The sequence below is a fragment of the Typopeltis vanoorti genome, chromosome 15, assembly GCF_054136105.1.
Source record: "Typopeltis vanoorti isolate ZY-2024b chromosome 15, IOZ_Tvanoo_1.0, whole genome shotgun sequence".
Classification (NCBI taxonomy): domain Eukaryota; kingdom Metazoa; phylum Arthropoda; class Arachnida; order Uropygi; family Thelyphonidae; genus Typopeltis; species Typopeltis vanoorti.
Genome location: NC_143563.1, coordinates 89,799,005 through 89,817,090, shown reverse-complemented (window position 1 = coordinate 89,817,090; position 18,086 = coordinate 89,799,005). Strand labels below are relative to the sequence as shown.

General features: G+C 35.7%; 1 protein-coding gene across 1 annotated transcript in view; it reads right to left on the bottom strand.

Annotated features, from left to right (window-relative positions):
- LOC150098964 (bromodomain adjacent to zinc finger domain protein 2B-like) overlaps positions 1-18,086 on the bottom strand; it is a 632,705-nt gene that overhangs the window by 127,373 nt on the left and 487,246 nt on the right. The window contains exon 25 of the mRNA XM_090405782.1: positions 15,765-15,923. Within this exon, the coding sequence (XP_090261908.1) occupies positions 15,765-15,923 (159 nt within the window). The remainder of the gene's footprint in view (positions 1-15,764; positions 15,924-18,086) is intronic.

The following is an 18,086-nucleotide window of genomic DNA, read 5'->3' as shown; positions in this document are numbered from 1 at the left end:
GCATAAATAAGAGACAAATGCTTTTGCCTGAGTGATGGAGGGGGTTTGTTTAATTCAACATAAAGATTTTGAAGAGGTGATGTGTGAAAAGCACTGGTAGTTATTCAAATAATCTGATGATAGATAGGTCCAACTACCAGAGCATGCTCTGGTGGTTGGACCCAATGAATAGCAGCAGTTCTGCAATTCATGATCAAGTTTTGAATGTCCGGTGCACAATAAATGCGAGCAAGGAGCATCGATCAGCTCACCATTCTCTAGGAATGACCCACAGGATCTACTTGTAAACCTTTTCCCACTGGACAGAGTGCATAGGATATTAAATGCTTTTTTTGCACTTCTCCTGAAGATGATGAATGCTTTAAACCACAGGTGGAACCTTTTTAGTATCAAGGGCAAAAACTGCTAATTTAAAAACTTCTATGGGCGACTGGCAAATTTTAACTCTTATATATAGTCTATGTAGTGTGCAATATATAACTCAATAAGTAAATGTGCAACATTCTCATTTGATATGGTATCTTTTAATTACAATTGTGTAGACATATAATCATAACAATCAAGCAAAGGCTATATTTAATTTATTTAAAAAATGATATTTATTTTATTTTAACTGAGAACTTTATTAAAGCGATAATAGTATAATAAATATTTCATCAAAGTTAATTAAGCTTACCTTTAATCTTATAGTGAGAAGGCTGAAACTGCTTTTTTTTGTGAAAGCTTAGAAATATTAGCCGCTCTTGATGAGACAGTTATTCGTAGTTCATTGGTGAGATTTTCGTCAGCAAGTCTTGTAAGAAGGCGATTTTTTGCCAGATTTAATTTTGAAAAAAATTGCTTGCATTGAGAAGTAGTAGAAAATTGAGAAGCTATTTTCAAGGCGTTATTTTATAACAAAGGGAATTTCTCAATCAATAGATTTGAGAAAGTTCAATATAGGCATATTACTATATTTTGATCTCAAAGTGTTATCACACTGCAAATCAATCAACTCCAATTGCAAAGAATTGGAAGCTTCCTCAGGGTGTATATCAAAAGGTGTTTCAAATATTTTAAACTCAATTCTTTTGATTTTTTATATCTTCAAATCTCCTTTGAAATTGATTCAAAACACTTTGACACTCATCAACATACTCACTTGGTGAGTTTGGATTGTGTTCTATTAATTTTGGAAAATGTGTAAAGCGGTTTTTTCAGTTGGGTAAGAAATAATTGAAGCATCGATTCAAAGCTCTTGACACGAGTGAGCAAAGAGGTCATTAGCTGATTGGGGCCTTGTAATTTCAAATTTAGATTATTCAAATGACTAGTTAAGTCAACTAAAAATGCTAAATCACTTTGAAACTTTTCATCCCCCAATTCTTTAATGGGGACACCTTTAATGTCCAAGAAAATTTTCACTTCGTCTTTAAGTTCATAAAATCGCTTGAGCATTTGAGCTCTACTTAGCCACCTAACTTCACAATGGTACAATAAGTCCCCATATTTGCAAGACCATCTTTAAGGTCTTGCAAATATGCCACTGCCTCATTCATAGATTTTCCATATGAATGAAGCAGTGGCACACAAAGTATTCGAGTTCAATTGACGTTTCTTAAATTCATTCTTAATCAGAGCCATGAGCCCTTTTTCACGACCTACCATGGATGGAGCACCATCTGTAGCGAGACAAGTTTTTCATATGATAAATCGAAATCCTTTAATGCTGAATTGACCATTTCAAATAAATCTTCATCTTTAACCTTCATTGATTTTAAAGCAAGAAATTCTTCTCGTATATTGAAATCTGTAGTTATTCCCCGTATAAATATAGCCATTTGTGCAGTATTTGACAGATCAGTAGTCTCATTGATGGCTAATGAGTAAAACACAAATTCTGTTGAATCTACTTTCAAAGAAGTTTATATGTCATAAGCGATATCTTTAATATGGTCAGAAACAGTTCTTGATAGGCTAATATTTTTAAACAAACTCAGTTTTTCTGGACATAAAACCTCGATGGCAGTAAGGATGCAATCTTTCACAAACTCACCTTCATTATGGGTCTTAAGTTTTTTAGCAATTTATTCAGACAATGCATAACTAGCTTGAGTTACAGATGGTCTTTCCTGAATAAGCTTTTTAAAAAGAGAGTGGCTTTTGATTATATTTTCTTTCAAAGTTGCTATCTTGTCTAAACGTTCTGATCTTTTAAATTTTCACATTTCTTATGCTTACTCAAATAATGTCGTTCAAGATTATATTTTTTGTAAACTGCAACATGTTCGTTACAAATACGACAAATGCACTTGTCATTAATTTCAATAAAGAAGTATAGTTCTGTCCATTTCTCACAAAACAGATCACATTCACCACTTCTTTTACGCTTTTCACTACAACTTGCCATTTAAAAAAATAAATTGAATAAAGTTGTCAACTGGTTAATTACAAGGCACTCGCAGTATTGCATGAGAAAAACAATGTCAAAAGTCAACATGTTTTGACACTTGGGAAAATGTCATGGTTGCAATTGGGAAGTAACCAATCAGAGAAAGTCTGAACTTTGCCCGCGAGAAATGCTCCAGATTTCTTTTTATTTTAATGGCTGGTCTCGATTTGATGGTTGCCAGACATATGACGATCATATTTCATGTAATATAGTTATTCTTGATTTTGTATATTTAATGATTTAAATTTAAATAAATTTAAGTTATTATAAAAATGGAGTGTTTAAGGGTCAAAGCTGTATAACTGAGAGGAGACCTCCACATAGCTTTTAAAGGAATGTGGAGAATCGACCAGAGCTTCTGACCCTAATGTCCAATCATCACCTTCTCGTGGTGCACCCGGTTGGGTATCTACTTGGATACTGAACGAACGAGGATGGGCTGGCAATTTGGGATTTAGCCGACCAAATTGTATTCTTATTGGTTAAACCAAAAAAAAAAAAAAAAAAAAAATGATGGTACGACATGACAAAATTTCATGCCGGCTGGGGTGTCGCCCGGTTAAACAAGGCCCCTGTTGTTTTCGCCAAGGAACCAGGGCGAACAGCAAAATGTCAGCTACTGGAACAAATCTGAAAACAAACCCCAACTCAACATCACTAGAGTTAAAGATCGGTACTTTCAACATAAGAAGCCTGAATGGCAAAGAAATAGAGCTAGCTGAGGAATTAGATAAGTACCAGATCGACATAATAGGGGTGACTGAAACAAAAAAGACCAAAACTGGTGAGATCATTCTGAGCAATAAATACAAAATGTTATATTCAGGCAATGACAATCAAGGAAAAGAAGGAGTAGCCATAGTATTCAACACAAAATATGAGGCTAATCTTCTTGAATGGCAGTCAGTCTCAAGTAGAGTAATGTGGGCAAATATGAGAATGGGGAACTGGACAATGAGACTTATTTGTGCCTATGGTCCCACAGAAGGTTCTACTAAGGTAGAAGTGGAGGAATTTATTGAGGCTTTAGAAAAAGCAACTGACATCATGAAAAACGAAAAGTTGAGGATCTAAATAGCAGAGTAGGAAGTGATTGTCAGACATACAAAAATATTTTCTGAAAATTTGGAAAAAAGAGCAAAGTTAATAATAACGGCAAATATCTGTTGGATTTCTGCTCAGGACATGGACTGGTTATTACTAACACCATGTTCCAAGATAAAAATGTGCACAAATTCACATGGAGAGAAGAGGCTAGGAATAAGAAAAGTCTCATTGACTATGTTATTGTTGATAGTGATGTTTTCTCCCTGGTGCAGGACACCAGAGTGTACAGAGGATTTGAAATTGGAAGTGATCACTATTTAGTCTTGAGTAGGATAAAATTTCATATTGAAAAGAATAACATGTAAGAAAGTTTTAAAACTAATAAAAGTTGAGCAGATCTCAGATGTGAACTGTAGACTAAAATACACAAAGATTATTAAAGAAAAAATGAAAGAGTTTGAGAACAGGAATCAAACCTTGGAGATTCAGTGGCAAACTCTGAAGAAAACATTGATTGATTCTGCCAGAGAGGCATGTGGTGAGGTTGTCTGCAAGGATAAAAAAAATCAGAACTCCCTGGTGAATACAGGAAGTTATAGAGGCAGTGAAGGAAAACAAGAAAGCATATCAAAATTTCCTGTCAAATAAGTCAGCTTCTGCTCTTAGAGAATACAGAGACAAATGCAAGAATGCTAAAGACTGTGTAAAACTAGCTAAACAAAAGTCATGGGAGGACTTTGACAAGAATATAGAATATAAATATCAAGAAGGTGGCAAAATATTCTGGAGGTTGTTGAAGAAGCTTAGGAATGCAGGAAAGAGTTCTGTAAAAGGAGTTAGAGATGATAACGGTGACATGAAAATGGGAGAAAAAGATAACCTTGAAGTATGGAGTAATTACTTTGGAAACCTGCTAAATGAAACAAGCAGTGATGACAGCACAGTGGTAAAAAACACTGACCAGGCATGCAGTGAGGAATACATATCCACACTTGAAGTAGAAAAAGCCATCAAAGGATTGAAATGTGGAAAGACAGCAGGAGTAGATGATATTCAACCAGAAATGCTGAAATATGGTGGTATAAGAGTCTTACAGTGGCTGCACTGCATAGTTCAGAAAGCCTGGACAGAGGGACGAATTCTCGATGATTGGAGTACAGCTCTCATAGTACCCATATATAAAAAGGGAAATAAAACTGAATGTTAGAATTACAGCGGTACTTCCCTACTGAGTGTTCCTGGCAATATCTATGCAAGTATACTCGAGAAACGGTTGAGAAGAATTGTGGAAGAAAAGCTTGGTGAAGAAGAAGCCGGATTCAGGTCAAATAGAGGCTGTCAGGATCAGATATTCACTTTACGACAAACAGTCAAGAAAGCATGGGAATATAACAAAGATCTGTATTTAAGTTTTGTTGATTTGGAAAAGGCATATGACAAGGTGCCAAGAGAGAAGCTATTCAATACGCTACAGTTATATGGTGTCAATGGGGCATTATATCAAGCAATACTTAGTCTTTATTTGAGTTGTAAGTCAGCAGTTAGAATTGAAGGAAGTACAGGAAGGTGGTTTAATGTTAAATCTGGTGCGAGACAAGGATGTACATTATCCCCTCTGTTATTCATTATCTATATGGATCACATTATGAAGGAAAGTGGTATTAAACATGATATCAAAATTGGAGATGTTAATGTCACCTCTTTGCTTTATGCAGATGATGTTATACTTCTAAATAAATCCGCTACAAGTCTGCAAGATTCTCTGACTAAATTGAATAGCTGTTGTAATAGATATGGTATGAAGGTCAGCAATAAAAAGACAAAGACAATGAAAATAGGCAGAATCACTGAACATATCAACTGTGTTGTGAATGGAGAACCTGTGGAACAAGTGAAACATTTCAGCTACTTAGGCACGATTTTTACTGAAGATGGTAAATTAAATATAGAAATAGACAACAGAATCAGTAAAACTGGTATGGTAGGAAGTCAATTGAATAAATTCATATGGAATAAGAGAGAAATTAGTCGGAACACTAAATTAGCTGTATACAAGACAGTGTTCAAACCAGTTTTAACTTATGGATCTGAGAGCTGGGTCAGAAGTAAAACACTTGACCAAAGACTAGAGACCGCAGATATGAGAGTCCTGAGAAAGATTATAGGTGTGAACAGATGGCATCAATGGCAATATCATATTAAAAACGAGGATATTAGGAAAGAACTTGACATTGTCAACATCTAGGAATGCGTTAGCATAGCTAATCTCAGGTGGTATGGTCACTTAAACAGAATGGGCGAAGAAAGATTAGCAAAACAAGTGTTCTCTGCCAGGTTGGCAGCAACATGACCCAGAGGAAGACCAAGATATAGGTGGATTGATATGGTACAAAGTGCCTTACACAATAGAAATATAAGATCTGATAATGTTGGAGTCTTGACAAGTAGCAAACTGATTTGGAGGAAAATTGTAGATAGGAAGTTAGTAATGATGTAATTTTTTTCATGTTGTACTATCATATCCTGTACATCCCTTGAGGGTACATGGCAGGAATTTGATGATGATGATGATGATGATAAAATTTTATTTCCATGTACATACAAGTACATCGGCTAAGGGGAGAATTGAAATAGACTTGTGGGCGAGGGGTTCTCCACCCCTGCTTTAAACAATGTTAGCTGTCTGTCAGAAGTGAGTCCCAAAAACTTGGTTTTGTTTCTGGTATGATGGGATAACAGTTTGTCCCATTCTTAATTCAGAATCGGTGTGGAGAGTACATTTCCAGCAGAAGTGTTCACAGACAGTTTTTTCTGTACATAACTGAACTCATGAAAAAAAAAAGAGACCATGAAGAGACGTGAGTGGTTGCTGGTTGAAGTCGTCTTTCAAGGACCTGTGTGTGAAGTAACGACTATAAACTGTGAAGTCATCAACTTCACAATTTGCTGTGGGAGGAAACTGTTCAGTAAATGAATTCACTTTAGCAAAGAGGGACAAAGACAGAGCCTTGAAGAACCCCTCTCCTTTATATGGGCATGATAACATGCTTCCTATTTGGACCTGGTAAAAATGGTTGGATAGAAAGGTGTCCACTAAAATCAAGATTAAACAGATCTTTTAATATTCCATATCTACAGACTGTGTCATAATCTTTTTTTCATGTTGAAGGACAGTAAAAACACACGTTCTCATTTCAGGAAAGCATATCTTATACATCTAAATGAACCAAATGCTCCATGACTGATTGAAAGTCACATTGTGTGTTCGAAAGAAGCTTGTTGCTTTTGGAGAACCAGAGAAGCCTTCCAATTACTATTTTATCCAAAATCTTACAAAGACACGTAGTCAGAGAAATTGGAACATAATTATTGGCCAGTGCTAAATCCTTGCCTGGTTTTTGGATGGCAATGACAACTGATTTATGCCAAGAGTTCAGGAACTCTTCCTCTGTAAATATTCTGTTGTATACTAAGAGAAGGAGATCCACAGAAGACGATGGGAAGTGTTTTATCATCTTATAATGGATAACATCAGAGTCTGCTATGCTAGGGTGAGACAGGGGAAAAAAAAAAAAGACTTTTTTTTTGAGTTCCTTCTTAACAAATGGCTGATTGTAGGGCTATATCCACTTGGTAGAAAAACTTAAGATTCTTGTTCTCTTGTTGCTCTTTCACATCCTCCTGATTTTTTTAATCAGGAGGATATGAAACTGTTCCCAAGATTCTGGCAAAGTTTTCTTTCAAAGAGTTTGCAATAGCTTTGGGATCAGCAATAATACATCCATTATGTTCCAAGATAGACAATCTGTGTGTTCTGTATCTACTTTTCATCTAGTGGATTTTATCACAGTTTTTGCACTGTTTGTTTGCTTAATAGACAAGGTAAATTTGATCAGGATTGTTTTTGACTATGAAGTCTCACATAACATGCTTTGTCTCAAGCATGTTTATTAAGTTTATTGCAGTACGGCATTTACAAAATATATCCCATGCTCTATCTTGATTTTTTTTTGGCTGCTTGATCCTCTGGGTTCCACCAAGGCTTTGGATGGAGTGAAAACCAGGATGATGTTTTTGGAGTTGCAGCATGGACAATACAATCTGTGACATACTTCACTGCTTCATTGATAGGTATTTGGCTCACTGATTCAATATTAATTTTTGCAAGATGGGAAAGAGTACTGCAGTGAGCCTGGTCCATTTTCCACATGGGCATCTATTTAGAAGGGCATGGTTCCTGTGAAGACAGTGCTAATAACACGAAAATGATCACTTCCATATATGTTTTCTTCAACATGTTATGTGAGCAGTGAAAAAATGGTAAGGGGAGCAAACTGTAAGATCGAATGCAGAATAAGAGTGGATAGGCATATGGAAGAAGGTATTTACCCCCCATCATTTATAAGGGAGAAATCATGGCTGTCGAGCATTCACTCAATGACATAACCTCATCTATTCATACTGGCTCTGCCCACAGAGTGCTATGTCCATTAAAGTCATCCATTAGGAGTATGGGATGAGGCAAATGCATCATGAGATTATCGAGTTCCATTTACTTTAATTCAGAACTCGATGGTAAATATGTTGAGCATACTGTGATAAGAAACTCCACAGGTAGGTAAATTGCTACTGCTTCCATAGAAGTATTAAGCTGAACATGATGCAAAGAAGTATGACTGCCCAAGAGAGAAAGGTGTTATTTTTCACCATGATAATGCATGTCCTCATAGTGCAAAAGTCATATGTACCAAGATTGAGGAACTCAACTGGGAAAAGCTTCCACATCCTCTGTATTCTCCTGATCTTGCACCTTCAGAGATTACCACTTTGAAATAAGTGGTAATCTCTGAATTTTAAATTTTAAACCTGGTTTTACTCCATTTTTTCCAAGTAAGCAAACAGACAAAATGTCAAGTTTGCGCCTGCAATTTATGCAAGACTAGCTGATCCCACAGGTAGTGCAAGACCAAGGTAACTCGTGGTAAAAGTGGAGCAAGCTCTGATCACTAATCTTAATATTTACTCTTAATGTCAAAACACATCTCCAAGAAGGGGATGTATGATGTTTTGTATTAAAGGCAAGGGGCCACTACCCAGACCGGTTTCGACCATTATTGAGGTCTCATCAGTGGGAGCTAGGCTAGAAATACCAAGATTTAGTAATGCAGAGCTTGTAAGTATTTTACCAAAACAAGTTACCATAAGGTGTTATAACTTTATTAAATAAAAATCTCGGTGGAGATATAGATGTAGAAAGTATTTTTAACTTGGGTATAGTTATGTTAAAGATACCAAGCAATTTTAAACCTGGTAAAATTGCTTGGTATCTTTAACATAACTATACCCAAGTTAAAAATACTTTCTAATACGGTACATTGGAGGAACTCAAATTGAGTCTATGCTACTTTGCCTCCAAATCTCCTGAAATCTACAGAAATGGCATTATGAAGCTTTCAGAATGTTGGAAGCACGTTATTGATTCAAATGGAGAATATACACTTGATTAAATTAGCAAGTGATTTTTCTTTTATATCCTTTCAAAATTTAATGCTAAAAATGACACTACTTTTGGGATGACCTAAATGCAGAGTATGAAAGGAAGTTAGCAATACTGACTAAAGATAATCCAAAACAGTTTTTCAATGTGTAGCAAGTAAAAGAAAGAATGTATGTGATAGAATGATTTTAACAAATGCTTATGGTAGGGAGGTAACTGAATCAATCAAAATAGTAGAATTACTAAGTGAACACTTTGCAAGAGAATATCATCCAGGTGGTGATATTGCAGAAATGAGAAAGCAAAAGACTTATATGGGAACTGAAGTAAATGAAATAGAGGTGCATAGTATTACAGAACCATAACATATGTGAATTACAGTTATGGGAATGGATAGTATACCAGTTTGAGTTTTACGTGAAGTGGAGAGAGAATTGTCAGTGCTCTTGACCATATTCTTTAAACTAAGTCTCGGCTCTGGGTTAGTCTCGAGGAGGTGGAAAGAGAGGAAAATGGTTTCCATTGCATAAAGGAGGCTCCAAGCCTAATATACCAGATTACTGAGTGATCAGCATATCAGGAGTTGTTGTCAAAGTATTGGAGAAGTTGGTCAAGAGCAAAACACAGGAATAGGTGGATGGAAATGGAATACTGTATGGGGGAAGCATTGTTTTGTGAAGGGTAGGTCATGCCTCAGTAACTTGCTCATGTTTTATAATAGTGACAGCTGAGATGGATAAAAGTAATGGGTTTATAGCAATACTAATGGACTTTGCAAAGGCCTTTGACAGGATACCACATGAATTCTAATCAGTAAACTGCGGAAATATAGGGTTGTGAGATGTATAGGAGAGTGATAGATAGAGAGATATTAGAGAGTGGTGTTCTGCAGGTTTTTGTTATTGGACCATCATCATCATCAAATTCCTGTCATGTACCCTCAAGGGGTGTACAGGATATGATAGTACAACATGAAAAAAATTACATCATTACTAACTTCCTATCTACAATTTTCCTCCAAATCAGTCTGTTACTTGTCAAGACTCCAACATTATCAGATCTTATATTTCTATCGTCAAAGGCACTTTGTACCGTATCAATCCACCTATATCTTGGTCTTCCTCTGGGTCATGTTGCTGCCAACCTGGCAGAGAACACTTGTTTTGCTAATCTTCCTTAGCCCATTCTGTTTAAGTGACTGTTATTCAATTTAGTCAGAGAATCTTGAAGACTTGTAGCAGATTTATTTAGAAATATAACATCGTCCACATAAAGCAAAGAGCTGACATTAACATCTCCAATTTTGATATCATGTCTAATACCACTTTCCTTCGTAATATGATCCATATAGGTAATGAATAACAGAGGGGATAATGAACATCCTTGTCTCACACCAGATTTAACATTAAATCACTTTCCTGTACTTCCTTCAATTCTAACTGCTGACTTACAACTCAAATGAAGACTAAGTATTGCTTGATATAATGCCCCATTGACACCATATAACTGAAGCGTATTGAATAGCTTCTCTCTTGGTACCTTGTTATATGCCTTTTCCAGATTGACAAAACAAATACAGATCTCTGTTATATTCCCATGCTTTCTGGACTATTTGTTGTAAAGTGAATATCTGATCCTCACAGCCTCTATTTGGCCTGAATCCAGCTTGTTCTTCACCAAGCTTTTCTTCCACAATTCTTCTCAACCGTTTCTCAAGTATACATTCAGTTTTATTTCCCTTTTTAAATATGGGTACTATGCGAGCTCTACTCCAATCATCAGGAATTCATCCCTCTGTCCAGGCTTTCTGAACTATGCAGTGCAACCACTGTCAGACTCTTATACCACCACACTTCGGCATTTCTGGTCGAATATCCTCTACTCCTGCTGCCTTTCCACATTTCAAGCCTTTGATGGCTTTTTCTACTTCAAGTATGGATAGGTATTTCTGACTGCATGCCTGGTCAGTGTTTTTTACCACTGTGCTGTCATCACTGCTTGTTTCATTTAGCAGGTTTTCAAAGTAATTACTCCATACTTCAAGGATATCGTTTTCTCCCATTTTCATGTCACCTTTATCATCTCTAACTCCTTTTACAGCACTCTTTCCTGCATTCCTAAGCTTCTTCAACAACCTCCAGAATATCTTGCCACCTTCTTGATATTTATTTTCTATATTCTTGCCAAAGTCCTCCCATGACTTTTGTTTAGCTAGTTTTACACGGTGCTTAGCATTCTTGCATTTGTCTCTGTATTCTCTAAGAGCACAAACTGACTTATTTCCCAGGAGCTTTTGATATGCTTTCTTCTTTTCCTTCAGTGCCTCTTTAACTTCCTGTGTCCACCATGGAGTTCTAATTTTTCTATCCCTGCAGACAACTTCACCACATGTCTCTCTAGCTGAATCAATCAGGACTTTCTTGAAGGCTTGCCACTGAATCTCCAAGGTTTGATTCCTGTTCTCAAACTCTTTTATTTTTTCTTCAATAAGCTTTGTGTATTTTAGTCTACAGTTCACATCTGAGAGCTGCTCAACTTTTATTCGCTTTAAAACTTTCTTACATGTTATTCTTTTTAATATGAAATTCAATTTTATCCTGCTCAAGACTAAATAGTGATCACTTCCAATTTCAAATCCTCTGTAGACTCTGGTGACCTGCACCAGGGAGAAAACATCACTATCAACAATAACATAGTCAATGAGACTTTTCTTATTCCTAGCCTCTTCTCTCCATGTGAATTTGTGCACATTTTTATGTTGGAACATGGTGTTAGTAATAACCAGTCCATGTCCTGAGCAGAAATCCAACAGATATTTGCCATTATTATTAGCTTTGCAGTTTTCTCCAAATTTTCAGAAAATATTTTTGTATGTCTGACAATCATTTCCCACTCTGCTATTTAGATCCCCAACAAGGACCAACTTTTCCTTTTTCATTGCAGTTGCTTTTTCTAAAGCCTCAAAAAATTCCTCCACCTCTACCTTAGTAGAACCTTCTGTGGGAACATAGGCACAAATAAGTCTCACTGTCCAAGCATTCACATATTTGCCCACATTACTCTACTTGAGACTGACTGCCATTCAAGAAGATTAGCCTTGTAATTTGTGTTGAATACTTGGCTACTCCTTCTTTTCCTTGATTGTCATTGCCTGAATATAGCATTTTGTATTTAGTGCTTAAAAAGATCTCACCAGTTTTGGTCTTTTTTGTTTCAGTCACCCCTATTATGTCGATCTGGTACTTATCTAATTCCTCAGCTAGCTCCATTTCTCTGCCATTCAGGCTTCTTATGTTGACAGTACTGATCTTTAACTCTGGTGATGTTGAGTTGGGGTGCGTTTTCAGATTTGTTCCAGTAGCTGACTTTTTGCTGTTCGCCTTGGTTCCCTGGCAAAAACAACAGGGCCTTGTTTAACCGGGTGACACCCCAGCTGGCATGAAATGTTGTCATGTTGTACCATCATTTTTTATTTTGGTTTAACCAATAACAATAAAATTTGGTCGGCTAAATCCGAAATTGCCAGCCCATCCTTGTTCGTTCAGTATCCAAGTAGATACCCAACAGGGTGCACCACGAGAAGGTGAGGAGTGGACATTAGGTCAGAAGCCCTGGTCCATTCTCCGCATTCCTTTAAAGGCTATCTGGAGGTCTCCTCTCAGTCATACAGCTTTGAACCTTAAGCACCCTGTTCTTTGACCATTACTGTTTAATTTGTTCATGAATGATATAGCAATAGTTAATGCAGATGGTGTCAAAATTTCGCAGGATGATTTGGATAGATTGGCAGACTGGGCAAAGGAGAATGGATGTCGGTTTCACGTGGCAAAGTGTAAGGTTATGCATTTTGGGGTGAAAAGATTACCAGCTGTATACCACACTGAAGGGACTGTTCTCCAGGAAATTGATGAAGACTGAGCCTTGGGAGTATTAGTGGATGGGGATTAAAGTTTGGGGTGGGTGGGGGGGGCACATAACAAAAGTGACATCAGATTACTTGGTTACTGAAGAATACTTCTTCAGTAACCACTACAGGCAGATCTTGGTGCTAGGGTTTCTTGGTGATTAGGAGGAGGTGGAGAGAATCCAGCTTATGGATTTATGGTTTATGGAATGAACCTTACAAGAACAGGGTGAAGATTGGTGGGTTACAGAAACTGGTTGACAGGTGAAAAATGGATGATATGATAGAGATATACAAATTACTGAGGAGTTTTTACACGATTAAATCAGTGGAAATTTTTCAGAACAGGTGTAATGGTGGAAGAACTAGCGGCCATCCATGGAAACTGAGTAAGAGTGTAGTTAGCAAGGGTGTTAGAACTAGATTGCCAGAGTCTGCTGTGGGTGCAATGACTATGAATGAGTTAAAAGCAAAATATGACAGATACTACGCAAATGTTGGACAGTTCTTGACATGATGTTTAGGGCCTCCCCCGATGAGCCTAAGGACTCCTTGGAGTAGCCTTAAAAATAATCACTCCAAGAGAGGCTACAAGGTCTATAGCAAATAGATGCCATGTGCAGGCTAAGCATGTCATAGGAAATTCAATTCTGTACGAGTTTGTACACCATCAGATGGAAAATGAAGAATGAAGTACTACAAAAAGGAATCACACACACACACACACACACACACACACACACACACACACACACACACACACACACACACACACACACACACACACACACACACGACTGTTCCACAAAATTGAATAACTGCTTTAACAAGTTCAAAGGAAGGAAAACATGGAAAATGTTAACTATCTCAAAGAAAAACTTTTAGACCAAATAAAATATTTCAGTTATTCAGGTATAATTTTTAGCAAGTATGCCAAATTAATTTAAAAATGGATAACAGAATATAGAAAGTAGGCATGGTGGTGGTGGATTCAGTTGAATTAATTTATTCTGAAACAAAGTAAAGATAGTGTTCAAACCAATTTTAACTTAAGAATCTGAGAAATATATATGTGAGTTCTGAGAAAAATTAGGGAATGAAAAGATGACACCAGTGCAATAATCATACTGAAAATGAAGATACAGTAAACTGTGTTATCTGAACAGTTGGGAAACAACATATATTTGAATAATGAAGTTTTCTATATAGCAGAAAACAGAGGTCTCTAGAATGATGCTTTCTAGTGTGTGTCTGTGTGCTAAAGTGGTACAGTCATTTAAATTCTATTACCTTTTGGTCGTATTATATTTGTGTTATATTATATAATGTTTGTGACAATTTGGGTCATGTCAAAAATTTCATACTTACACATGTGCTTGCATTCTCAATTTTTTCAATATCGTGAGAAGTATAAACTCATATTGAAATTGTACAAATAAATACCGTATTTTTCGATAGATAACGCGCACCCCCAATATTTTCATTGCTCCAACTAGCAGTAGAGTTAGGAAGTACAGACAGAGGACGGAGGAATTCTTTAAAAGCACGTGCGTTGCTAGTAGCAGTGGTTGATTATTCCGTACATTCTGTTTTAAAATATTTCATAAAGTAAATCATTATTTGTTTATATTTTGTTATTTGATCTGAATTACCCATGGATTTCAAGGCCTATCTATCTTGGGTTTTTGGATTTATGAAGAGAAACAATTTAAGTGTGTGCTCCTCCACTAGTGTTGGACAAAATTTGCCGTGCAACTGGGAAGTGAAAGTAGCTAAATTTCGTTTGTTTCAGAGAGAAAACTTGTCACTTTGGGAATATGGATGAGGTTCCCGTAAGTTTTGACATGCGTAGTTCTAGGACTGTGAATCTGAAGGGAGCAAAAGAGGTTTCAGTTGCTACAACAGGGCATGAAAGGTCTAACTTTACTGTGGTTCTCTGTGTAACTGCAGATGGTTCCAAACTGCCACCAATGGTGATTTTGCTGGTGTTACTGCTGATGATAAAGGTTGGATAAATTCCGAGGTTATGAAATTTTGGTTGGAGAATGTGTGGCGAAAGAGAAAAATAGCATTTTTCAACACAAAATCTTTGTTAGTGTTGGATTCGTGTAGGGCACATACGACAGCAGAAGTGAAAACAATTGTAAGTATTCCAAATCGGCAGTCGTTCCAGGTGGTTTAACAAAAAAACTCCAACCCCTTTGTCGATGTCTAGACAAAGACAATTTGCTAGCTAAGTGGGAAGACTGGATGATGAATGGCATCCATGAATATAATAAAACAGGGCAGATGAAAAGAACATCATATAAAGATATAGTGACGTGGATTGTAGAAAGTTAGGCTGCTGCAAGTGAAAACTGTGTTAGAAATGGTTTCATTAAAGCACAAGGGAATGCAGTGGTGTCCCGGTGACAATGATTATGAAGCTGAAGAAAAACCAAACAAAATTTTTAACGCAATTGATTCTTTCAATAAATATTAAGTAATACTTCTACATTAGTTTTGTTATTACATTTGATTTACCTCTCATACCTTTCTAATGTATGCTGCGCATGTTCATTTTTAATGAATTTAGACTTTTTTTGTATAGTATAGATACTATCGAAAAATACAGTAAAGGAAACAGAACTGCAAGCAAGACACACACATAAATATAATGCTTGATTGAAACTTGTTTTTCAGCACTCAAAATAAACATATTGTTTTTTAGAGTTGTCATAATAAGAGGCATAAACATATTTGCAGTGAATGTAAAGTCAAATCACTGGTTGCTTTTCAAAGGCAGCATGATTTATACATAAAGTAGTGTCTCTGAAAATGGAATGGACACATTTTATATTCAAGCTAAAACCTAACACATACATATATTTATATTTTAAACTTACTTTCTTGTTGCCCTTGGGAACAAACTGAACAGGCATACCCAAAATGTTTTTGTATCTGTTTTTGCAACATTTTCTCTCTTATACCTCTATGATGAAGCGAACTGAGAAGAGTTTTCAATTGACCAGAATCGGTTATCCTCCACCATCCTTTCTGTAATTCTGTAGTATCATTGAAAGAGATAGTGTTATTTACTATTTTCAAGAAGATTTTAAAGTATTTAAAATAAAAAATAACATTAACAGCAAACTTTAAAATCACCCTTTATGCATCAACTAGTTTCAGAACATATGACTTAATTTATTTTTTGACTTTTTTAATTAATTTTTTTAATTCTCTAAACAAGCAGATGCAAGAAGGAATTTCACAACTAGTCTACTATATAGTTTCTTGGCTTCACATCAACTGCCTTAGTATCTGATAATGCAGAAACATTATGTGCACAGTTACTACATACTGGTTTCGACCTTTATTGCAATCTCATCATTGGAAGCTAGACACAAGAAAACACCTAGGTTAAATCAATGCCAAAATCATATTCTCCATATACAAGTAGAAAAAAGGTGTATTACCTTATTATGAAATATTCTGGATGAAAGACAGTTGTGGGAAGTTTGCCCACTTGTTTACAACACATACTCTACTTGACAAGAAATTATATTCTTGTTTTAATCCTATACCTCAGCAAAAATCTTTGGATTTTCCAGTTATATACTTAACTGTAACATGATGAATTTGTTGAAATAATTCTAACAGATTCATCATGTTACAGTTGTTAAACCAAGAAGACAAGCCTCAATTAAAAAATTGAATAAAGTAATGAGCAACCAACTCCTGCCCCTGACTCTCAAAAATCCATTCTGGTCCACGGACAAACTCTTTTCAGCTGCCTTACCATCAACATCTGACACGTGGTGGTCCAACAATCTCCCAACAAATGGCTTCCTGGCTTAAGATCCCTGTGCTCTGCAATTTGGTTTTTGCTCTTCCTAGGAATCTAAATCTAGAATGATTTAAATAAATTGGCAATGTGGGTGAAGGATCATGGTTGTCAATTTAATGTTGCAAAATGTTAGGCTATGCACTTCAGGTAATGGATTACAGGAAATTGATCAGACTAGGAACATGGGGGTAATGGTGGACAGAGAGTTGAAGTTCAGTGGGCATATCGCAAAAGTTAACAAAATAGTTCAAAGGATTACTTGAAATTTTTAATTAATTTAACTAGAAGAACTAATGTCAGCTATGAATAATCAAGAATGGATAATGAATATTTAGGAATTATCATTTCTAGACGAAGGGCTGCAACGTGGGTAGGAGCCACCCTTGTGCAAAACTTTATATATATAAACAAAAATTACATTTATTTTAATATAAAAAGAAATATTACATAACAAAGATAATTTGGAGATATGCTTTTAACTTTATAACAATTAGTATAAATGTAGATTTATTTTACATATTTATCCGTCTTGTTTTAGCCGCCACAAAATTTTTAATAATATCTTTAATGTCTAATGAATCCATAATATTATTTTCAATTGATATAATTGATAAATCCTTTAGATGCTCTCCAGACATTGTTGACTGCAAATAATTTTTTATTAGTTTCAGCTTTGAAAAACTTCTTTCCCCTGATGCTACGGATATTGGTAATGTTAAATAAATATGCATCACAATCGCAGTATTCGGAAACGAAAAGTGTCGGTTAATTTATTTTCATATATATAATTTAAAACAACCTGAGGAGCCGACTCTTTTTTAATAAAACACTGCAAAGTTTTTAATTTCTCAAATAAAGTCATACCATCAATATCGCGATTTTCGCTCAGTTTTAAGTGCAAATCTTTACATTGTTTCATTAAATCTTTATAGCTTCAATCTTTTAATTTGCTAAAGTATCTTATAACTTTAAAGTCCTCGCTATGTTGTTTTAAGAGTATGAATCTTTCCGTGACTGAAGTTATTGTCGTGTCTAAAATCGCGAAGAAAAAATTTATTTTAAAACTTTGTTTAGGATTATGCATTGTCTCATCTGATGCTTCGTAACCCAACATTTTTGTTTTTGTTCTTCTGCGAATGTCTGGAAAAACAGGATCGTTTGCTACTTCTTTTGCAGTTCTAATAATATTTTCAAAATATTGGTCTGTTCGGCGAGTATTTAATTCTTGTATAACATAATCAAGATTTTCTGTAATTTTTCATATATCAAATGTTGGATTCTGCATTATTTTGCTTGCAACATTTACGAGACTTAAGATTTCATACCAAACATGAACAGAGCAAATAAATTTAAACAAATAAATCTTTGAAATTAAGTTGTC